Here is a 26435-nt window from a genome sequence, read left to right as displayed (position 1 = left end):
TGGCAAACAAAGAAACATATGCTAGGGTAGTGATAAAAATAAACAAACGCTAGGGACGCGATAAGCAGCCATGATTGGTTGAAAGACGTCCCTTCGTACCGTTTTATTGGTCAAAAGTAGTGTGACGTAGTAAATGTGTAACAGTCAACTTAAATTACTATTATGAACTTTTCTTTATTTTGTTGCCAATTCAATATTTGCAGTTTGGTGAAACAGAGAGGCTAAGCTGTTTTATTTATTTGTTTCCCGAAAAATGATGAAGTTTTGGAACTCACAGCCTCGTATATATATATATATATATATATATATATATATATATATATATATAGTCCACGCCTGTGGAGTAACGGCTAACACGTCTGGAAGCGAAACCCGGGTTCGATTACCGGTTGGGGCAAGTTACCTGGTTGAGGTTTTTTCCGGGGTTTTCCCTCAACCCAATATAACTTTCGGTGCTGGACCCCGGACTCATTTCATCGGCATTATCACCTTCATCTCATTCAGACGCTAAATAACCTAAGCTGTTGATAAAGCGTCGTAAAATAACCTAGTAAAATAAAAAAAATAATATATATATATATATTAATTCAAAAGTATGCAAAATGTTCTAGACTGTGAAAACGTACTATTTTTTATTCTTAAAAATAATAAAAGTACATTGCACTATAAATTCTAAGAAAAAGAGATCAGAGTTATCCTTCTTCCGAAAGATCCAGAAAGGTGAGTTTATAAAATATAATATATGCTTTATAAAAATAATATATGAACCTTATATATTTCGTATTTCAATAGTGGAAGGAAGGTGTTATTTTTTCAAAAGAACACGATATCGAAAGTATAACACATTTTATCGTCTGCTAGGGAAAGAGTCTGTGATGAGGCGATAGTAGCGATCCTAGTGGCTAGCAACTATCTATGGATGCATATTTCAACTGTCTATGTATGCATATTTAGTAAGTATTGAGCTTCGTGACTGTATATAATAGACTGTGATATAACCCTGACATTCTTTTCTTTCTCTTGAAAAATGTCTTGTATATTTGTTGTTTACACCCTTATCCGAGGGAAGTCTTCAACTGTTGTAATGCAAACCCACGAAAGAGGATAGAAGAGCTGTTTTGTAATAACAAGAAAATACACTTCGAAATGGTTGTTGTTTCATCTGTGCTATCGTCAACGTAGATCATATCCCAGAGTCCAGAGTCGCAGATCTGCCCACTATTGAAATGCAAATTAAAAGCGAGATTCTCCGAAAAATAAAAAACAATCTATATAAATATTTGGAAATATCAGTGCAGCTAACAGGGAAGATGTTCAGCGTCCTCTACAGCAGGGGCTGAATGCTGCTGACAAACAATATAGGGTATCACTACAAAAGAGCCATGGGACGGGATGTTAACACGAGCAGACATATTAGTCCTGGGAAATGTTCGTTGTTCATATTTCCTGAATTTGAACAATATTGCCTCCGATCTGCAGCCTTTAATAGCATCAAACAGGCTTTCAGCCAGAAAGAGAGGGACTTGTCAGATATTATGGATTATCTGAAGAATGAATATAAATCTTTTTATGCTCGACCTTGCCGAAATGCAGTAATTATAAACCTGGTAGCAGCCCTTTAATGGACCTCATTAAAATACACCTATTCAATGAAGTTCAGGTGTTCCACCAATCAGAAAATACCATCGTAGCAATATGAAAGCGCAAGTATCGATTATTCTCGGATATGCAATCGAAAGACAACAATTAATCAATAAATCACCTATATTTGAGATAAAGTCAGTTCTGTTACTATAATAATTAGCGTTAATTGTAAATAATATTCAAATAAATTGAACTTGTCATTTCGTTTTTCAATCTCTTATTCAATTTCAAGGTTCTATAAAGATTAATGTTTATTTTACTCTCTAAATTATATCAACGTCAATGTAGACATTTGTTTCTCAGAAAAAATCAATACTTTCGCGTCTGCGCACATCTCACAATTTACGAGTTATTGCACAATGTCAGTTCCTTCTTCAGACAGATAAGAATAACATGAATACTTATGAATAATTTCAAGTTAGAAATAAGGTCGAGCATAAAAAGTCGTATGAAACTTGACTATAATGGTAATTAAGACGGTCGTATGAAAATTATGAAACTCGATGCGCTTGTTTCATAAACATAATCGCGTCTTAATTACTACCATTATAGGTTCGTTGCATAATGTACTATTATAAAATCCTCATACGATATTATTTCAAAGATAACACCTTTAACACAATAATGGTTCACTGTTGGAAGGTTTACTTCAAGTGATTTACATATACTGTGTGTATATATATATATATATATATATATATTATTTTAAGGAAAATACAGGCTTGATTGAATAAGAACAGGTTATTAATTGTTGTATGCAACAGTTGAAGAAATTAATCTGTTTCCACATTCATATCGATTCTGTTTGTTCCACTCATTATACTTAGTACAGTATAGTTCACACAGCCCGTTATATTTCGTAGTCTTGTAGTACAAAGCGACATTTCACACTGTTTAATATCATCATATTTCCATGGTCATGAATATGTACAAATTAGAAATAACAAGACAAATATGTAAAGTTATGGTTACTTTAATAAGATTTTAACAAGTACATTATGACAACAAAAGTGTTTTATGATTACAATAAATCAAGAACACATAAATTCGATATTACACATTCTGATATTATATGTGCATAATTTACCAATGGCGATCTCTCATGAGTACAATCCAGGTAACATACACACACGTTAACCACCTTCAAAATTTTAACGCAGACTATATCCAACATTCTGTGACGAAATTTTTATGTGTATTTATGCAAGTCATATCTACAATACGATGCAAGATCACCCCTCTACCTTTGATAGATTGTCTGATAAAAAATAAATTCATTTTAAAAAATGGTCAAATTTCAGTACAAAAAAAAATATATATATATTACTTATTAAGGAATGTAGTTGGAGCATGATATTGTAAACATGAGCTTTTGCAATAAAATAAAAGAGAGCGAATATGAAAAAGTGTGATAAAAAAATAAATTCATTTAAAAAAAATGGTCAAATATCAGTACAAAATAAAAAAAATTTTATTACTTATTATGGAATGTAGTTGAAGGAGCATGATATTGTAAACATGAGTTTTTGCAATAAAATAAAAGAGAGAGAATATGAAAATGTTAACAAATATGAGTTATGAGAGAAACTCTTCATCACTGCACAGTAAACTGTCACCATTTTGAATTTTGAAAAAAAAAAAACATAAATAATTTTTTTTAAATCGTAAAATATTTTTTTCATATAGCAGGAGGACAGTGTTTTACACATACCAATTTTCATTATTGTACGAGATACAGTAAGCTTAATGGAGGGAAAAAATGTTGAATATTTCCAAAAATTTTACTGTTGTAAGCTGTACCTAACCCCTTAAATAATTGTTCGTTTTAGTTTCTTCTTGGCATGGCAGATTTGCAGAATGTTTGAAGTGCTGTTTGCAGACTTAATAAACTAATTGTCAAATTAATGGTTTTCAAGTACCGTATTTTCAACGATAATGAGAGGACTTATTTATTATTACGAAATTAAATTTATAGACATTTTTCTGTTCATTCTTACTTTGTGAAGAATTCTGTTATTGGTACATACACCGGAAAAATATAATTTTGTTCACTGGTTCCACACACGCATCACTGTCGTAGCAGCATGCCCTGTACAAGCCAAAATGTCACGGTATGACAAACCTGCTTCCTGGAGACCAACCATTCTGCCCCGTTCGAAAATCACTCACGTGCTGATATTGCGCCCTTCCACGTCGACTAGGCATACCTGTAGTAGGTTTCACGTTTCCACCTGCAATTACTCAGCAAAGCATAACTCTCCCCTTACTTTCTTTCCACATATATCACAACTGAATTCCTTCTCCCCTGTGTGTACGACAGCATGATTTTTTAAAGTACCAGATTGCGAAAATTCTTTTCCACATATATCACATCTGAATGTCTTCTTCCCTATGTGCATGAATGCTTATTTATTCCACAAGATTGCGAAAATTTCTTCTCGCATATATCACAACTGAATGCTTTCTCCCCTTTGTGTACGACTGCATGCCTTTTTAGATTACCAAGTAGCGAAAATTTCTTTCCACATATATCACAACTGAATGCCTTCTTCCCTGTGTGAACATAAATATGATTTCTAAGACTACTAGATTCAGAAAATGTCTTTCCACATATATCACAACAGAATGGCTTCTCCCCGGTGTGAACACGTGTATGAATTCTCAGAAAACTCGATTCAGAAAATTTCTTCCCACATATATCACAACTGAATGCCTTGTAACCTGTGTGTATGAGTGCATGCTTTTTTAAATTAACAGATCGTGAAAATTTCTTTCCACATATATCACAAATGAATGCCTTCTCTCCTGTGTGTACGAATGCATGCATTTTTAAATTACTAGAATGCGAAAATTTTTTTCCACATACATCACAACTGAATGTTTTATTCCCTGTGTGTACGAGTGCATGGGATCGTAGACCACCAGACTGTGAAAAATTCTTTCCACATATATCACAAGTAAATGCCTTCTTCCCTGTGTGTAGCAATGCATGAGTTCTAAGACTACCAGATTCAGAAAATGTCTTTCCACAATTATCACAACAGAATGGTTTGTCGCCAGAATGAACACGTGCATGCCTTTTCAGACCACCCCTTTGAAAAAATTTCTTTCCGCATGTATCACATCTGAATGCCTTCTCGCCTGTGTGTATAATTGCATGCTTTCTTAAATTACCAGATTCCGAAAAGTTCTTTCCACATATATCACAACTGAATGTCTTCTGTCCCGTGTGTACCAGTGAGTGCCGTTTTACAGAACCAGATTGCGAAAATTTCTTTCCACATATATGGCAACTGAATGCTTTCTTCCCTGTGTGTTTGAGTTCGTGCAGTTTTAGACTGCCAGAATGCGAAAATTTCTTTCCACATATATCACAACTGAATGCCTTCTCCCCTGTGTGTACAACTGCATGCTTTTTTAGATTGCCAGATAGCGAAAATTTCTTTCCACATATATCACAACTGAATGCCTTCTTTCCTGTGTGTACAAGTGCATGAGTTATAAGATTATAAGATTGAGAAAATTTCTTTCCACAAATATCGCAACAGAATGGCTTTTCCCCAGTGTGAATAAGTACATGCCTTTTCAGAATACTCGAATCAGAAAATTTCTTTCCACATATATCACAAGTGAATGGCTTCTGCCTAGTGTTTGAGAGAGCGTTTCTTTTCCGTCTAGAAGATTGCGTATTTTCTTTCGCATGTTTATCACAATCAAAAGGCTTTTCGCCTTTGTGCACGTGTAAATGTATTTTCAAATCATTCGATTTCGAACAATTTTTTCCACATAAATCAGATCGAAATGACTCCTTGCCTGTGTGTAGATGTTCATGCTTTTTGAGATGATCCAATTGCAAACAATGCTTACCACAAACATCGGAAATGAATGATCTATTGCGCATATGTAGAACAGCATGGTTATTGAGCATTGCCGAGTCGAAAAACCACTTTCCACAAATATCACATTTGAATGTCTTCTCACCCGTGTCCAAGTAGTCATCTTTAATACTGTCGCAGAAAGGTGGCAGTCCAGTGCTGTGAAGAAAATGTCCTGTTAGTTCAAGCAATGAAGACTAAATGTACGGTCACACGTCGCTACTTTTGCAGCGCTGCAGTACAAAAAACTGCGCAACTCTTGTACTGCGACGTGAGAACAATGGTGCAACCCGAAAAGTAGCGGCTGCCGAACCTGCTGCCCGCTACTTTTCCATGCTGCGCGCAGCTTAAAACTAGCGACGTGTGAACAAGGTTCTTAAGGTTGCAGCCGCAGCATTTTTGATGTCGGTTTTGTTGAAACTTTTGCTGCGGTTGCAACCAGTGTTACCACCCAAATGTGCCAATGATACTTTTATTGTTTGCATATATTTTAATGTTAAATGTGATGAAAATAAATTATTTGTAACAGTTATTAAATACACAACACAGTCTGAGCATAATTGCTGACGATATAATTCTTTTTTTTTTATTTCCGTAGCTTGGTTCCAAACAGGAGGGTTGCCAACATTGATTACGTGAATATATTATTGGTTATCATTTAAGTATATAGGCGTTTTTAAAAGATTTATAGTAAAAATAATGTCAATTTCTGAATACTAGATACAACAGAAAAGCAAATAATAGATAAGGAAGCTTTCGCATGAGTTTCTTAATAATGCGAACATAACCACAAAATGTATATTGAGAAGTCAATACGGAGATTGAAACCTGCAGCATGACCGTGGCTGCCAAAGTAGCGCCTTGTGTGTGAACAGACTCGCAACCTCCAGTTGCAACTTTTGCTGCACTCGGGTTGTGCAGCACGAAAAGTAGCGTGCAGCGCGGTACTTTTGGCTTACGTGTGAACACGACACGCAACTTTTGCAGCTGCAGTACAAAAGTTGCGCTGCAAAAGTTGCGATGTGTGACTGTACTTTAAACTATTATAAAACACAAAAAGAAAACCTGCATCCACAAAAATACATTATACTTACACATTAGTTAATAATACCAAAAATTACGTCGTTATATACAATTGCAATCAAGTTAATTCTCGGAAATAGCTTATTAGTGATATAATTTAAGATGCTTTATCACAGCTATAGTTTCTGTTGTCTGAGTCAGATGAAGGTGATAAATGATAATGCTAGTGAAATGACTACAGGGTCCACCACCGGAAGTTACCACGCATTTGCTCTCATTAGATGGAAAACACAGGAAAAGACCTCAACCACGTAATTGTCCCAACCAGGACTTCAACGCAGGCCCACTAGTTTCATGGTCAGAAATGCTAACCGCTACTCCCAGACCCAGGGCATCTTAGATACACAACCATGAACAGCGAAAATTCGTAACTTTGGAACAAGTCCGTCTGCTTTATAACCGATTTGTAGTGTCGACATAGCATCCAATATTAGATAACGTGGTTATTTTGATCTAATATTAAATTTATGATTTATATTTTACATATTGTATAGCAAACGCGGTAAATTTAAAGATACGATGGAAGGTTATGATGTCTTAAATGACGTCACAAGGTAGTTACAATAGTTACGAACAGCAATGTTGTTTTTTCAAATTGACGATTTCATTAAATATTTATGGAATTAATGGCATTAAAGTAAGCGTATATAATATTTCGTACTCACCATTGTTTTATTCATCATGCACTTCGACTTTTACTTCACTAGTATAACCATACCTTTAAAATTACCGCAAAAGCGTACAGAAGGATCATACATTTAACATTGAAGTAAAGTTCAAATATAATATTACGATAAATTGAACTTAACTAATAATATCAACAGGATAAAGTAATTTCTGACAAGTAGCCAATGAATCTCTGTAGATAATGAAATAAATATTTGTTGCTCTATTTGTCTTCTTTATCGGCCATTGCAACTTACTTTCTGGATGAACATCGTATAGCAATTACACGAAAGTGACTGACGAGACAGGCAGGTACAGTAGATAACCTGACATTTCCAACTTGTGATTTGCATAGGTTATCTGGAATTGATCTTTAACCTCTTTATATATTAAATCTTCACATTTATTTTTTACTGTGGCTTTAATTTTGGACTCAGTTCTCAATTTCATTATTCACTGTATATTTCACTGTATACAGTTCATTTTAGTGGTCACATAACCAGAATTTCTTCTGAAGTACGCAGCATTGCGATTTTCCTGATATAACTTTCGAGACGCCTGATTTGACTAGTTGAAAAGACAACACTTTTTCTGATAAGACCTGGGGTTTTCTTTTGATGTAACACCACATACAGTTTTCTTGAGATTAATGTCTCAACATATTTCAATACTTGTCAGCAGTATTATATACGGGGTGTATCAAAATTAATAGTGAAAACTGAAACAATTGAAAGTGTACAATAAACAGAAACAAAAATTTTCCTGTAAACATGGCTCCCCAAATTAGTCGTTTGCGAGAAAATTGCGAATATTGATTACAAGCCGCCACTGACTTCAATCGTTGTAAACATCATATGCTTCACTCGTTCCGCACAAGAAGCGATTCACGATGTGCTCTTGTTTACAAAACTGAACACTGCCGAGAGAACGAACACCCCCTTTAACAGGTAAGAGTGTACAGTAAATTGTAGCATGTAACGTCATGAAGTAGTATTGTAGTCCTTGTTAAGGTAAGTCATTAGCGAATTTTAAGCCAAATGAGATGGGGAATTAAAGGAAAATTCTATATTTGAAATAAATTTGTACTAACTCGGATGATATTTCTTGACAATAAATGCAAAACAGTTGATAAGTTCCACCTGCTGGAGCAACTGAATCATACAGTGAGACTACAAAGTCCCATTACCCCTTATGTAAATTTACTTTAGTTTGTTTCAGATCATAGGAACAAAACGATGGCGGATACGTCTATTGTCGGACCATTGGAACTGAGCCCCTGTAAGATATGCGAACTGAACTGAACTCCAATTCCTTCCCAGTCAGTATCTGCTTCCTATCAATCCGGCAACGAAAATGGCAACTGCGATCACAGGTGAGGCTTACTTTATTTCAATTGATTACTTATTAAAACTACTTCCTTAACTAATACTCATATAACATGTTATGTAATTAACATAGGCAGGTCAGAGTGCCTAATTAAGAACATCAAGAAAGAGAGAGTCTGTGCAGGAGATGAAAAGCTAGAATCACCATGGAAGAACAGATCAAGGGAAGCTTTAATTCTGGTAGATGATATGAACTGATGTATATTTTAAGAAGAAAGTTACAAGAACTTTATACCGTGCAGTGGAGTAACGGTCAGCGCGTCTGGCTGCGAAACCAGGTGGCCCGGGTTCGAATCCCGGTCGGGACAAGTTACCTGGTTGAGGTTTTTTCCGGGGTTTTCCCTCAACCCAATACGAGCAAATGCTGGGTAACTTTCGGTGCTGGACCCCAGACTCATTTCACCGGCATTATCACCTTCATATCATTCAGACGCTAAATAACCTAGATGTTGATACAGCATCAATATAATAAAAATAAAAAAAATATATATACCGTGCAGAATGCAGTTCCGACATTGAAGAAATAACTGAAGGTTGCGAGAGAAGCAATAATTTCCAAGGTTGGAGAGAAACACTACGGAAAGTGATTCGAGACATGGGATTCAGGTATAAAAATTGTAGAAATACAAGATGTATCTTGATTGAAAGAAATTATATTGTAGCATGGAGGGCTAGTTATTTATGACACCGTTTGACGGAAGTTTGGCAACATCTCTATTCGGCAAGGTTCGTGGCCTGCTGTTTGACGTGGTGGGAGGAAAGCGGGGGGAATGGAGTGAGTACAGGCGTTAACTTTTTCAAGAACGACGACAGCGCTGAAGGGATACAGATCCAATGGTCTGACAATAATTACACCATTGATGCTGTGACACGTGCTTTCACTAATGTTATGCCAGGAATGCTCCAAAAAATATCGCACAGAACTTGACAGCATATTATTCTTTGCCTTTGCCTTTGAGAATGTAGGGGCGCACAATGAGCCTACTGATATATTTAATGTCAGTACCACAGAATATATCTTAAATTCATTGTAAGTTTTAAATAAAAATTACTATAAAGAATTGCCGTTCATTTTAGTTTGTTTATAATAGGGGTAACGGAACTTAGTGGCCTCACTGTATAATGACGTAAAATCTAATCCGCCATTACGTGAAGAAAGATGGATGGATGGACGGACGGACGGACGGAAGGACAGAAGGACAGAGAGAGAGAGATATAGATGGCGGGCGGGCGGGCGGATAGGTAGGTAGGTAGGTAGCTAGACAGACAGACAGACAGACAGATAGATTAGATAGATTAGATAGATTAGATAGATTAGATAGATAGATAGATAGATAGATAGATAGATAGATAGATAAGATAGATAGATTAGATAGATAGATTAGATAGATTAGATTAGATTAGCTTAGATTTAGATAGATAGATAGATAGATAGATAGATAGATAGATAGATAGATAGATAGATAGATAGATAGACAGATAGACAGATAGACAGATAGACAGATAGACAGATAGACAGATAAGATAGATTAGATAGATTAGATAGATAGATAGATAGATAGATAGATAGATAGATAGATAGATAGATAGATAGATAGATAGATAGATAGATAGATAGATAGATAGATAGATAGATAGATAGATAGATAGATAGATAGATAGATAGATAGATAGATAGATAGATAGATAGATAGATAGATAGATAGATAGATAGATAGATAGATAGATAGATAGATAGATAGATAGATAGATAGATAGATAGATAGATAGATAGATAGATAGATAGATAGATAGATAGATAGATAGATAGATAGATAGATAGATAGATAGATAGATAGATAGATAGATAGATAGATAGATAGATAGATAGATAGATAGATAGATAGATAGATTAGGTAGGTAGGTAGGTAGGTAGGTAGGTAGGTAGGTAGGTAGGTAGGTAGGTAGGTAGGTAGGTAGGTAGGTAGGTAGGTAGGTAGGTAGATAGATAGATAGATAGATAGATAGATAGATAGATAGATAGATAGATAGATAGATAGATAGATAGATAGATAGATAGATAGATAGATAGATAGATAGATAGATAGATAGATAGATAGATAGATAGATAGATAGATAGATAGATAGATAGATAGATAGATAGATAGATAGATAGATAGATAGATAGATAGATAGATAGATAGATAGATAGATAGATAGATAGATAGATAGATAGATAGATAGATAGATAGATAGATAGATAGATAGATAGATAGATAGATAGATAGATAGATAGATAGATAGATAGATAGATAGATAGATAGATAGATAGATAGATAGATAGATAGATAGATAGATAGATAGATAGATAGATAGATAGATAGATAGATAGATAGATAGATAGATAGATAGATAGATAGATAGATAGATAGATAGATAGATAGATAGATAGATAGATAGATAGATAGATAGATAGATAGATAGATAGATAGATAGATAGATAGATAGATAGATAGATAGATAGATAGATAGATAGATAGATAGATAGATAGATAGATAGATAGATAGATAGATAGATAGATAGATAGATAGATAGATAGATAGATAGATAGATAGATAGATAGATAGATAGATAGATAGATAGATAGATAGATAGATAGATAGATAGATAGATAGATAGATAGATAGATAGATAGATAGATAGATAGATAGATAGATAGATAGATAGATAGATAGATAGATAGATAGATAGATAGATAGATAGATAGATAGATAGATAGATAGATAGATAGATAGATAGATAGATAGATAGATAGATAGATAGATAGATAGATAGATAGATAGATAGATAGATAGATAGATAGATAGATAGATAGATAGATAGATAGATAGATAGATAGATAGATAGATAGATAGATAGATAGATAGATAGATAGATAGATAGATAGATAGATAGATAGATAGATAGATAGATAGATAGATAGATAGATAGATAGATAGATAGATAGATAGATAGATAGATAGATAGATAGATAGATAGATAGATAGATAGATAGATAGATAGATAGATAGATAGATAGATAGATAGATAGATAGATAGATAGATAGATAGATAGATAGATAGATAGATAGATAGATAGATAGATAGATAGATAGATAGATAGATAGATAGATAGATAGATAGATAGATAGATAGATAGATAGATAGATAGATAGATAGATAGATAGATAGATAGATAGATAGATAGATTAGATAGAATAGATGGATTAGATAGAATAGATAGATTAGATAGAATAGATAGATTAGATAGACAGATTAGGCAGACAGACAGACAGACAGGTAGATAGATAGATAGATAGATAGATAGATAGATAGATAGATAGATAGATAGATAGATAGATAGATAGATAGATAGATAGATAGATAGATAGATAGATAGATAGATAGATAGATAGATAGATAGATAGATAGATAGATAGATAGATAGATAGATAGATAGATAGATAGATAGATAGATAGATAGATAGATAGATAGATAGATAGATAGATAGATAGATAGATAGATAGATAGATAGATAGATAGATAGATAGATAGATAGATAGATAGATAGATAGATAGATAGATAGATAGATAGATAGATAGATAGATAGATAGATAGATAGATAGATAGATAGATAGATAGATAGATAGATAGATAGATAGATAGATAGATAGATAGATAGATAGATAGATAGATAGATAGATAGATAGATAGATAGATAGATAGATAGATAGATAGATAGATAGATAGATAGATAGATAGATAGATAGATAGATAGATAGATTAGATAAATAATGACGTAAAAATAATGAAACTTTAAAGTAAAAATACTGAGCGATTAGATTATTCTGATCCACTTCTAGGGTTTGGAGATTGCAAATGGTAAATGACAGTAAACTGAAATTAATATACTCACAAATTGCTTCATACAGGAATTTATATTCACACTGGTGGATGCGTGGGAGGGTGGATAGATCGAATAATGGATAGGCGGAATGTTGAAGACACAGACAGAGAGCTACAAAGACAGGCAAAGATAATTTCAAGAGAGAAATTGTTCTGTGCCAGGTATCGATCCCATGACATTTGCCTTAGTGCACCAACGCTTTACCATTTGTGCTACTCAAGTGGCCTGACAAGACGCCAGAAACCCAACTCAGAGTGCACACAAACTGTGTGACTTGAATTGTGGTTTTTTCTGGTAACGTACCTACAGATCTATACCCGGCCCAAAAATAATTTTCCCTTCAAATTATTCAAGTCTACTTCACAGGGTGCTATACGTGAAAGCCAGGTTTGCAGACAAAAAGATAGACAAACTCATAAAGAGACATACAGACACATTTACAGGTAGACAAGGCAGTTCAGAATACTGAGACCTTCATTTGAACAAAGATCATGTTCATTTTAAGTACATATTTATGTTCTTTGACGTTATAACTAAAACATAGCAGAGAAACCAACAACGAAGTAAAGGTTCACACACTTCACTCACCCCTCAGTGAAGACTTCATCCTCTTCTGCCGTTACTTCCAGTTTGACCTCCTCCTCCACTTCATCTAACTCATGTGTCTCCTCCTGCAAGTAATTTTATAAAACGAAGCTATAGGACAATAGCAGTTCAAGAATCAGTGCACTGCAGTTTATATGCTGTAGACTTGATTTTAAATCCTACTTAATTCAGGATAAAGTTCAAACATTGTCGGTGAAAAATGCAAACGATTTAAACCAATTAAAAGAGAAAATAATATGGCATTTTCTGAGAAACATCCCGTTTTAAATAAGAATTGCATAAACAGGAAGTCAACAGTAAGAGACACTAGAATGGTATGATGGATGATCATATGTGAGTAGGATTCACGAAGACCAAGTTAACAGGTAATCAAACTGTTATGGTAAAACAGATAATGGAAAGTTTTCTTAATAAAGTTCGAAACTATTTCAGATATTTCTGGATTTGTATCAAGCATACAACTAAGCTAAACAAATTAAGGTTTGTAAAACTCTAAGAGAGTTTGAAAATCTAAGGGAAAATAATTCAGAATGTGTATAGAACAATGGAAGAAATTATCTCACATGTGAATATTCAGGGTGATTCTTCTGCCTACTCTTATGTTTAATTACATCTCTTATGGTCCTTGAATTTTTACTTTGCTGATATTATAGTTCCCAATCCAGTCTTTTGCACAAAATAACTGGCACGTACCGCCAGAGTAATTGAGATTGATCCCACTCTATACGGGACTGATCATTAAATCAGAGTGAACACTGGTAAAAATTATTAGCGGTGATTACTTATTTACAAATGGCTTTTAAATAACCCGTAGGTTCATTGCTGCCCTTACATAAACCTGCCATGGGTCCCTATTGTGTGCAAGATTAATCCACTCTCTATCAACATATCCCATCTCCCTCAAATCCATTTTAATACTATCCTCCCATCTACGTCTCGGTCTTCCAATGGTCTTCTTCCCAACTAACACTCTATATGCATATCTGGATTCGCCTATACGTGCTACATGCCCTGCCCAACTTAAACGTCTGGATTTAATGTTCCTAATTATGTCAGGTGAACAATACAATGCGTGCAGTTAAAAATTCAAAATGTGTATGATTTAGTGAATGTTCAGGATTGCAGTCCCTACCAGAAAAACTGGGTGGGAAAAATTCACAAAGGACAGCAGGATGAAGAAATGGATAGCATCAGAGCAACAATCGTACTCCCTGGTCATCTGAGTGTAGCAGCCACGTCAGCCAATTGGTAACACAGTGTGAACTACCGACCAACACACTTCGCAAACAGCACTCACCTTAGCTTCACTCTTCATGACTGGAGAGTCAACTGGCACAGGAGTATCACGAAATGTTATCTCTGATTTCAGATGATAGCTGCGGTCCATACATTCCGTCTTTATTTCAGTCATATGTAGATCTAATACATTTTCTTCCTGCAACACACAATTCATAATAATTATTAAATATATCATAATTGAAGGGTTCAAAGCCATAGAGGGGACAAGGGCCATTTATTAAAAACGGAGAACACAGGAGTTAAAATAAAATGATTACCATAATCTGAATGGCTGCCTAGAATAACGTTGTACGTCCGATTTTGGCCAAACTAAATTTTCGGCTAAAAAATGTTGTATTGCATATCTTGCATCATGTGCTGTCATCATCTTGCTGATATTCACACTACTTCGAGAGCTGTAGTATTTTGATTCTGTTCCTGATCTGAATAACACTGTAACGCAAATAAAATTGTGCACAATCATACTTATAGCGTCTCACATGGTCTCATAAAAAACGTAAATAGAAAGATAAAACGTAAGATTAATATCATGGAATGGAAGGATAATGTAAGTAAGGCACTAAAGGATCAGGGGAAAGAATATACTTCGAAGAAAGACGACGTTAAACCAGCTGTGAAACGAGCTGAACTGGTGAGTAGAATAATGTTGTAAGTCAATGTGGGCCTATAGAGTGCTAAAGGAGAATAGTTGAAGATAATAAGGTCATGGTTACTCCGAATTCCGTCATGGCCTAAAAAGAAAAAAAAAAAAAAGGGATTCTTGTCTGTGTAAGTTATAATTGATATTGTATATCTAAATAAATAAATAAAAATTACTATTATTAGTAATATTTATTATTATTTATTATTATTATTATTATTATTATTATTATTATTTAATGTACTCAAATGTTACAACCATTAAGAATCTACCAGGAAATATGGACAGTATTTAAGTTTCTTTGCTTTACAACGTTGTTCTTCTGGATTGACATGCAACGTTTTTCTACTGTAAATGTTCAAAAAGTTGTGTTATTTGGAAGATTAAGACAATACATATATATAAATGGTGTGAATACTTACTGAAGTATTAATACAGACCTAACACTGTCATATTTTGTAATATTTAACAATGTTAATATGGAATAAACATATTTTTAATTTCCTGACAAACTGTAAGAACTGACTTACAACGTTATTCTAGGCAGCCATTCATTTAACGAAACATATAGCAAGTAAGATTAAGTATGCACATTAAAATTAAATGATGTCAACCTTCAATAAATTTAAGGGTTCAGAGCCATACTGGGTCAAGTGCCATGTATTATAAACGTAGAAAACAAGGGTTAAAATGAAGTGAATACCATAATTTCATGAAAAACGTAACAAATAAGATGAAATATGCACATTAAAACTAAATTATATGTCAATCTTCATTAAACTAAGGTAATAACTTAACTTTAATCCTTGCTTTCTCCGCTTTTAATAAATGGTGCTTGGCCCACTATGACTCTGAACCCTTCAATTATGGTATTTACTTAACTTTAACCATTTCTGTCTCCGTTTTTAACGAATGGCGCTTGGCCCACTATGGCTCTGAACCCTTCAATTATGGTATTTACTTAACTTTAACCCTTTTTTCTCCGCTTTCAATAAATGGCACTTGGCCCACTATGGCTCTGAACCCTTCAATTATGGTATTTACTTGACTTTTAACACTTTCTTTCTCCGTTTTTATAAATGGCGCTTGGCCCACTATGGCTCTGAACCCTTCAATTATGGTATTTACTTGACTTTTAACACTTTCTTTCTCCGTTTTTATAAATGGCGCTTGGCCCACTATGGCTCTGAACCCTTCAATTAAGGTATTTACTTAACTTTAACTCTTTCTTTCTCCGTTTATAATTAATGGCGCTTGTTCCACTATGGCTCTGAACCCTTCAATTATGGTATTTACTTAACTTTGACCCTTTCGTTCTCCGTTTTCAATTAATGGCGCTTGGCCCACTATGCCTCTGAACCCTTCAATTATAGTATTTACTTAACTTTAACCCTTTCTTTCTCTGTTTTTAATACACGGCACTTGGCCCACTATGGTTCTGAAACCTTCAATTATGTAGTTGTGCACGAAACACCTGTGACTATTTTAATGTATCCGATATGAATGCATGTAAACACACTCCAGAGTCAGTAGTCATATAATTTGTATGAAAGGCCTCGTCCATAGTGATTTTATTGTTCATAATCTTGTGCGTAGGTTTACTGAAGGTGTTGGTGGGGAAGACAGGAATAATACTTTGTCCCCAAGTAACAGTCAATGTAATGATGCTAGGATGGAAAGGAGGAGGATGGAAAAGGAACTATGAAGTAGTCTTTGTGACTTGTAATATTAATGCGTAGTTAGAAACAACTGGTCCCAAGAAATAGACACCTAATATATGGAGTTTGGTTAATAAACCAATTTATTTTTAAAATCACAATTAAGAGTACTTCCAAAACCAGGTGCAAACCACCAGTTTGGCCACCTTCCGTGGGATTAACTGAGAATGATCTCCATTCCATACTGGACTGTCAATTAAATTAAAAGCAACATGGCAAACATTATCAGCAGGGATGAAATCATCAAAATGTATAAGAGTTAGTGAACGTTCAGCATTGCAATTTTTATGCTAAAATTGGAGTAGAAAAGATTAACGAATGATATAGGATGAAGAAATGGACAGTATGACAGCAAAAATCGTATCTCCTTGTCACCTGAATGTCAGTCACATCAGCCAGTATATAACAGAGGGAGAACTACCGGCCAAATCACTTCATAAACTGACTCACCTCAACTTCACTTTTGACTTCAAAGTCAATTAGCACAGGGGTTTTATCAAACGTCATCTCTGATATGAGATCGTAGCTGTAGCCCTTACATTCCGTCTTTATTTTAGTGAAGTGCTGATCTAATACATCTCCTTCCTGTAGCACACAAAACATAATTATTATTAAATATATTATATTATGTAACCGTTCACAAAAAATCAGAGACCATTTCTAGTGTCTCACAACTCTATTATTATTATTATTATTGTTATTGTTATTGTTATTATTATTATTATTATTATTATTATTATTATTATTATTATTATTATTATTATTATATATTTATACCCATTCATTAAGAATGCGTGGTCTAATTAGATCTATAACTTATTCCTTTTTCTACTCCTATGTGTTTATTAATTTTATACTATACATTGGTTAGATCCAAGCTTGAATATGCATCTGTTGTGTGGAACTCCATTACTTCCACTGACTCGGATAAATTAGAGAATATTCAAAGAAAATTTATTTCCTTGTGTTCTTATAGATTTTTACCAAATTCCGATTATAACTATGAGATTAACTGCAAATATTTCAATTGCGGTAGTTTGTTTACCAGACGTCAGGATCTTGATTATTTATTTTTTTGTAAAGTCATTAAGGGTGATATTGATTGTGAATCATTCATAAGCAATATCAGTCTTCGTATTCCTGCTAATGGTTTAAGGTTTCATAAATTGTTTTATAATAGAAATTCTAAATCTCTCTCTCCGGTCTGCAGATGTATTAAATATGCTAATTTGCATGGATTGAACTTGGATCCATTTAATGTGTAGTATATATTTTGAGTTTTTATGTCAGTTTTATTAATTTATGCCATTTGTTAAAATATATGCATTATACCATTCTTGTCAATTGCATATCTTTACAATATTACTTATAGACTATTATGTTGATTGTATTTCATCTCACTGCCATTTTCTATCATTCATTCTCATCATCATTTGTTGATTTGTTTTGTATCTTGTGCTAAACAGTAATTGGCCTTGTGCTGTTGTTTTGCACGTTAATATCCTAAATAAATAAATAAATAAATAAATAAATAAATAAATAAATAAATAAATAAATAAATAAATAAATTATTATTATTGTTGTTGTTGTTGTTGTTCTTGTTGTTGTTGTTATTATTATTATTAGATCCTGATGTCAACGAACGCACGTGAACACACTTCAGAGTCTATAGTGAAATATAAGTTGTACAAAAAGCCTTGTAATGCAGCATGTAAGCGAATGGCACTGTAATATCATTTTGTTTTGTTCAAATATATGTTTACTTCTTTTTATATTTCCACATAGAAGTATATTTCACTTCAGCATAACTTAAGGGGAGAGGGTGATATTTTTTGGTGAAAAACGAGTAAATTTTCAACAAAAAAAAAAATTCTTTAAAATACCCTGTGATATGTGTGGAATGCATAGCATAACATTTTGTGGCTATTTGTGCCCTTAGCGGATGTTGAGTCGCCATTTTTAAACTTCCTGCGTTATGGATTTTTAAATCACTCGCCCACTTTTATTATTATTGTTTCCAGTAAATTAAATTAAAAAAAAAAAATTTCTTTAAAATACCCTTTGATATGTGTGGAATGCATTGCATAACATTTTGTGGGTATTTGTTCTCTTATCGGATATTGAGACGTCATTTTTAAGCTTCCTGCGCTATGGATTTTTAAATCACACACCCGCTTTTATCGATTTCCAGTAACTTCATTTTTTTTGCTACATTGCCAGACAAAAATGGGTATAATTGCTGAACTATTAAAGATACATGCATGAAATTTAGAACATACGTTATTTAGACTATCAGGAAAGGTTTCTCTGTAACAGAATTTTGTTAATTGATTTCATTTTAAAAATATGTCCATTTGTTTGCAAGAAAGGAAATCAGAAAATTCTTATTAAATTTTAATTGTTTATTTTACAAACGTAGGGACTAATATCAAAATTCTGTTACAGACAGTTTGTACAACATGCTTTTGGGAATACATTGCAAAAAACTGTTTGAATCTATCTTTAAAAACGGTTTAGATATTTCGGTTTTAGTACAATCCTGCATTAGGATATTTTTTTCAAATTTGGGCCCCCATATATATATATATATATATATATATATATATATATATATATATATATATATTTTTTTTTTTTTTTCAAAATATTTTTATTTGGTTGAGTTGCCACAGCTATGAGCTCTCTATATACAAAAAATTACTATTTTACACGAAATAGGAAAAAAGTTTTAAAAAACACCATCCTCTCTCCCGTTAATTTATAACAAAAAAGAGTATGCCGGGAAATGTAAAATATGTTTTGAAATGAGTTATTGTGTTAGATATTTTTCCTGAGAGTTATGAATGACAGAATAGTAGTAGAGTTGTTCTGTTTAATATTGATTCAAGCAGCAAACAACTGTGATCTCTAACATCTCTGCTGATACAGTATTACTACAGTGACACAAATTTGAATGGATGCTATTTAATCTGTAACTCAAAGCTATGACCAGATAAGAAATAAATGTGTGCCATGTTTAAAGCAGCAACGTCTCCTTGATGGCGAAACTAAACAAACAACCTATTCTTCCAGTTAAAGAATTGAATCTGGCAGACTCACTAGCTGATGAGTCTTCATTGGGGAAGATATTTTGCCATGAAACTTTAACCACCGTGTGATATCTTAGTCCACCAATTTGGAGATTAAGTAAAAATACAGGTAATATACCTCAAGTACTTTTTAACTTCGCTTTAGAATATGCCATTAGGAAAGTTCAGGATAACAGGAAGGGTTTGGAATTGAACGGGTTACATCAGCTTCTTGTCTATGCGGATGACGTGAATATGTTAGGAGAAAATAGACAAACGATTAGGGAAAACACGGAAATTTTACTTGAAGCAAGTAAAGCGATCGGTTTGGAAGTAAATCCCGAAAAGACAAAGTATATGATTATGTCTCGTGACCAGAATATTGTACGAAATGGAAATATAAAAATTGGAAATTTATCCTTCGAAGAGGTGGAAAAATTCAAATATCTTGGAGCAACAGTAACAAATATAAATGACACTCGGGAGGAAATTAAACGCAGAATAAATATGGGAAATGCTTGTTATTATTCAGTTGAGAAGCTCTTATCATCCAGTCTGCTGTCCAAAAATCTGAAAGTTAGAATTTATAAAACAGTTATATTACTGGTTCTTCTGTATGGTTGTGAAACGTGGACTCTCACTCTGAGAGAGGAACATAGGTTAAGGGTGTTTGAGAATAAGGTGCTTAGGAAAATATTTAGGGCTAAGCGGGATAAAGTTACAGGAGAATGGAGAAAGTTACACAACGCAGAACTGCACACATTGTATTCTTCACCTGACATAATTAGAAACATTAAATCCAGACGTTTGAGATGGGCAGGGCATGTAGCACGTATGGGCGAATCCAGAAATGCATATAGAGTGTTAGTTGGGAGACCGGAGGGAAAAAGACCTTTAGGGAGGACGAGACGTAGATGGGAGGATAATATTAAAATGGATTTGAGGGAGGTGGGATATGATGATAGAGACTGGATTAATCTTGCACAGGATAGGGACCGATGGCGGGCTTATGTGAGGGCGGCAATGAACCTTCGGGTTCCTTAAAAGCCATTTGTAAGTAAGTAAGTAATATACCTCAAGGCACGTGCCCATTATGTGGACATAGAGAAGATAACATTCATATTGTTTTTGAATGTCAATATATAAAATAAATACAGATGAAATTTATAAGTGAAAAGTTCCTATAAATGAATAAAGAAATAGCTATAAAAAACTTATGAATAATAATAACATAAAGTTGCAAAGGCAAATAGGTCTATATCTTCTTTTGGCCAAAAAAATTAGAATGGAAAGAATAAATGAAATAACTAGAATTGAATGAGAAAAAATTGGATAAGATAAAAGGTTTAATTTTTGATTAGTACCATCAATAAATAAAATAAAAGAGATATATTAAAAAATTTTAAATATACTAGAATGATGGAAGATTTACTGTATATATGATAGCTGCACACTGCAGATTGAAACGTGAAGTACATCTTAGCCAAGTGAGCAAAGACTAATTGTATCAACATACTAAAATGAGTTGAGTCCTAAACAAACCTAGTCACAAGTGCAAGATAAAACATCTTATATTGAACAGTTAAGTTTAGAAATTATATTACAAAATTGTGTGTATATAATGTTAGTTAAAAGTCCCGCACCACCTAAATAACTTTTGAAGCATGTGGTTCAGTGACATGAAACTTGGCATGTGAGGATAACCATATACTAAGAACTCAGTAATGGTATTACAGAGGTCTTTCTACTTCCGGTTTAACCGAAAGTAACTCCAACTCTTTTATTTTAAATGCAACACCCATTATATTTATTTATTTTTGAATAAAGCTCATTAAGAGCTTTTCAAAAATTACCCACACTTGATACTTCTGTACAAATTCGGTGTTGCTAAGTCAAGAAAACAGAAAAGTGTATCAAATATTAAAGTAATAAATGCACTACCTAAATAACTTTTGAAGCATACGGTTCAGTGACATGAAACTTGGTATGTGAGGATAACCATATGCTAAGAACTCAATAATGGTATTACCGAGCTTTTTCTACTTCCGGTTTAACCGGAAGTAACTCCAACGCCCTTATTTTAAATGGAACACCCAATATATATAATTAATTCTCATTAAAAGCTTTTCAAAAAGTACCCACACTTCTACTTCTGTAAAAATTCAGTGTTGCTAAATAAAAATGAAAGTGGTGCAAGATATTCCTAAAACCTGGTTAAATCATTCCTTAAATGGTTTCTATGATCAAGTGACACATTGTAAAGCTGCTAAGGGCTACCAATTTGAACACATAATTTAGAAGGTAAGCTAGCTTTGTTTTGTTTTTGTTAAGGAAGGAGTATTTTATTATTTTAATAATCAGTACACTTTTCTGTCGCACAAGTCACCTGTTCAGAAAATCACGCAGAAACAAGAAAACACACACTAGTCACACACTCCACCAATAACAACGAAAATAATACGTCTAATATAATTTAAACACAATAATTATCGATACACTAAAACTATAATACAACTAAATAATATTTTAATTCACCACTAGGGCGTGGTATTCACGTGCATCTTGTACACATAGACACGGCAACACTGTTCAATTACCATGGTTATACGTCTCTCGTGGTTGGTTGATTTGAATGGTTGCGATTTGTCAGGTTGGAAGTAGTTTTGGACAGACCATAATATCACTTTTCATTTACCTCTGATAAGGGCTTTTCTTCTGCATCACTTGTCTGCATAGACAATGGGTTGATGTCGGGTTCCATCTTTATCACATCCATCTCAACTGGAACAGGAATTTATAGAGAGTGACATTCATCTGCAGGATGTAAGACATTAGAAGAGTCTTATTTATAATGGTTGTAACATAGTCTCCTGAATACTCCGAACTTGTTCTGAACAAATTATTGCTATACGCAGGAACATAAGACATTTTAATATTAGCGGTAAGTAGCAATGAATTGGACACTCGGACTCCTCATCTACAAAATGAGATCCAATTTCCCTATAGAATCAATAGGAGGAGTGTGTTTGTATGTGAAAGCGCGCTCATATGCTTCACTGAATAAACCCTACTCTTCCTCACGATGTCACCCAAATTAGTAATCAATGAGGGAAAATTTAAGAATGATACTTTCAAAACAATGCTGTAACTACTATCCGCTTTTAAATACCATTTCATTAAGTTCTCACGTGCCAGAATTTGCAATTCTGTTGCTCCAAAAGTTATGGTGTGGTTTGGAATACTAGGTGATATGGTTGTGGGAGCATATTTCTTTGAAACAAGTGTAAACCAACACACACATAGGGACTTACTGGACAGCACTGTAATGGACTTGCTGTATGATAAGTCACTGAACAAAAGAATAAGAATGTGGTTTCAACAGGGGGGGGGGGACACGGAACATTATGCTCTAACAGTTCGCCAGAACCTAAACGAGATGTTCGGTGTGCACTTGGTTGGACCTGCCATGGCCTTCGCGGTCACCAGACCTCACACCTCTTACATATATCTATGGCGATTTGTGAAACAGCGTTTTTTCAGACAGAACCTAGATCTATGTATCACTTGAAGGAAACGATAACAATGTTATCCAGAACATCCCACCTGCAACACTTTTAAGTATAACGGAAGAATGTCAGGATCAGGAGAGGCACTGTCTTCAAGTAAATGAAGCACATTTTGAACATCTGCGATGGTAAAAACATACTATGATTACACAATTGTATTTCCAATTAGAGTAATTTTTCCCATTTGGCAACTGACTTCTGTGTCACACGGTAGTTTGGAATTACTAATTAGCAATGGACCGCTGGACAGTGGTCCAAAATCTATATTTAGCAGGAAGTAGAAAAATAACACGTCAAAAAAAATAAAATAAAAATTTTAATTTTTTTCTATATAACTGAGTAACACTCAATTGATTATCTTAATCATGGAGGTGGCTGTAGAGTGAGGTAAGAAGCCAGTAACATGCCACATGCGACCACCCAGCGTTCTTACTCATCAAGTGCCTCGAGTCTACCGTTTTCTTTGTGCTGTAACTCTGTTGTAAGTGGTCGATTCCCATCATATTTGATATCACCATGTCAAGTGGTTCTATATATATATATATATATATATATATATATATATATATATATATATATATATATATATATATATAACATTGTTTTTGTTATATTTAATATTGTTATAACATGTCAGATTAGTATGAATTGACACGGGACAAAATATAAATATAACCATATTTTGCTAAGGTAGAGAAAAAACACCATTTTTTCCGTCCCTAAATGATTTTTATCTTCATTTTCTAGAACATTTATCACTATTTTAAATGAAGTCTTAAAGTGCGCAGATTTGCGCAAGTAATAAATTATGCGTACTATTCTTTCCAGGTGCAGTATTACAATTCTTCTATATTGCAGTTATTTAAATATCTGAGAACGGAAACTGCTTCCGAAGTACAATTCCGGGAATGTAAGGTGACAGGTTATTACTAATTATGTATCAGATAACCTTCCCGAGTGCCCAAAAGGTACAATAGTGCATAAAATGTTACATTTTCCCGTAAGATAATTTATCACTGGAGAGCAAGAGGATAAAGAATATGAGTCTTCTTTAACAAAATGCACATTGGCTTTGTGAGCTACTTATTAAATTATATTCTCATCGTGATAGTAAAGACAATTTAGAGAAAACTTACCCCTGGAAAAAGTCGTGGCTGATCAAGACAGCTTTTCCATTACAGCAAGTATGAGGTCGAAACAAGGACAATCCAGAGAATCAGAGATTGTATACAAGACAAATGTACTACCTGTAACTACTGCATAAAGTTGCACCAAAATCTGTTGGATAGGAGAAAAGTTACTAACTTTATCTCAATGCATCCCCATATAAGTGGCAGTTCCCCTTATGCCAACGTCATCAAAGTTTGTATATAAAACAAATGTTCTACCTGTAGCTACTGTGTAAAATTTCATAAAAGTCTGTTAGATCGGAGAAAAGTTACTAATTTTTTCTAAATGCATCCCCCTATAAGTGACAGTTCCCCTTATACCAACATAATCAGAGTTTGTATCCAAAACAAATGTACTACCTGTAACTACTGTATAAAGTTTCATCAAAATCTTTTAGGTAGGAGAAACGTTACTAATTTTGTCTAAATGCATCCCCCTAAAAGTGGCAGTTTCCCTTATACCAATATCATCACACCTTGTATACAAAACAGATGTACTACCTGTAACTACTGTGTAAAATTTCATAAAAATCTATTAGATCGGAGAAAAGTTACTAATTTTGTCTAAATGCATCCTCCTATAAGCGGCAGTTCCCCTTATACCAACGTCATCAGATTTTGTACACAAAACAAAACTACCTGTAAATACTGTATAAAATTTCACGAAAATATGTTAGATAGGAGAAAAGTTACTAACTTGTCTAATTGCGCCCCATATAAGGAAAAGTTTCCCTTATACCAACGCAAATATAAAACATATAAATAATTTTCATTTGTAGGCCTGTATGTTTCGCCGTTATGTTGACACCTTTCTGCTGCTTCCACTGCTCAGCTTACTTCGGTGGTGAGTTACAGTGCAAAATCATTCTTCCCATTATCTTTCCCGTTTCAAACCAATATAATGAAAACCAATTTAAATACACAATGTTATAAATGTTATAATCTTTTGGTGGTCAGAAAGAGATATGTTAATGAAAATTAGCATAAATTAATTATAATGGCTCGAGGAAACACCAATATGGTACAAAATTTCATTAATCCAGTGATTCATAATTAAATTATTTGTAAACAAGTCACAGTTTTCATACTGTACCAGTATTCTTTATGTATTAATATTACGCCATACCACAGTCTAGTATATACAGTCACGAAGTTCAATACGTAGGGAATATGCATCCATAGATAGTTCCTAACCACTAGGACCGCTACTGCCGCCTTATTAAAGACAATGGGGAAATAGCACCAGCACAGTCTATTGTTCCTAGTATCCTCAACAACTCAAGCTTCGTGACTGTATATACTAGACTGTGGCCATACTTAATTATTAATGCTTACGTTAATTGAATGTGTGAACTTAAAAAAAAATTGGAAAGGCATTTAAGAGTAAATTTGTTGGAACCGGGCCATGTTCCTACAGAAAAATAATTTACCGGGCCGCGGTCTCTCAAAGTTGATAATTTCTGCTATATTCAATTCTATTATCAATTAATCTTTCCCATTTGTCAACTGATTTCTGTGTCACATTGTAGTTGGTAATTACCTTGTACAAGTTACCAAAGAGTTATGCAATAATAACAGAACTGGACTGACAATCACATTGAAAAGCAAACACATATAGTAACTTATGTACGTTTAAATTCGTAATATCTCTTAAAACTGATGATTGTAACCTACCTCATCAACAATATTTTTACTGCACTTGTACGAATGTCGAAAGACATACCAAAACCTTATTGCCATAGAAACAAATCAAGCACCGAGATCAATGATGCCGTGAAGGAGAAGTAG

At 33.7% G+C, this 26435-nt stretch overlaps 1 protein-coding gene across 2 annotated transcripts; it reads right to left on the bottom strand.

Annotated features, from left to right (window-relative positions):
* Positions 1-2375: 2375 nt before the first annotated feature.
* On the bottom strand, positions 2376-26435 carry LOC138691756 (zinc finger protein 99-like). 2 transcript variants are annotated; one of them, XM_069814100.1, is made up of 6 exons: positions 26322-26435; positions 22608-22693; positions 17295-17429; positions 14485-14622; positions 13170-13252; positions 2376-5678 (listed from the first exon to the last, which is right to left on the bottom strand). In XM_069814100.1, the coding sequence occupies exons 2-6, from the start codon at positions 22686-22688 to the stop codon at positions 4034-4036; spliced, it is 2082 nt and encodes a 693-aa protein (XP_069670201.1). In that variant the 5' UTR covers positions 22689-22693; positions 26322-26435; the 3' UTR covers positions 2376-4033. The 2 variants fall into 2 exon arrangements, with proteins under 2 accessions (XP_069670201.1, XP_069670202.1); XM_069814101.1 differs by lacking the exon at positions 17295-17429.

Source organism: Periplaneta americana, chromosome 16 (genome assembly GCF_040183065.1).
Source record: "Periplaneta americana isolate PAMFEO1 chromosome 16, P.americana_PAMFEO1_priV1, whole genome shotgun sequence".
NCBI classification, from domain to species: Eukaryota; Metazoa; Arthropoda; class Insecta; order Blattodea; family Blattidae; genus Periplaneta; species Periplaneta americana.
This window is presented reverse-complemented; position numbering and strand designations above follow the sequence as displayed.

Coding starts and splice junctions, on each gene's coding strand:
- LOC138691756 (XM_069814100.1), bottom strand. CDS start 22,688: ATGGATGTGATAAAGATGGAACCCGACATCAACCCATTGTCTATGCAG. Junction 17,430..22,607: donor AAGAAAAGCCCTTATCAGAG/GTAAATGAAAAG, acceptor TGTGTGCTACAG/GAAGGAGATGTATTAGATCA. Junction 13,253..14,484: donor TCATGAAGAGTGAAGCTAAG/GTGAGTGCTGTT, acceptor AATTACTTGCAG/GAGGAGACACATGAGTTAGA.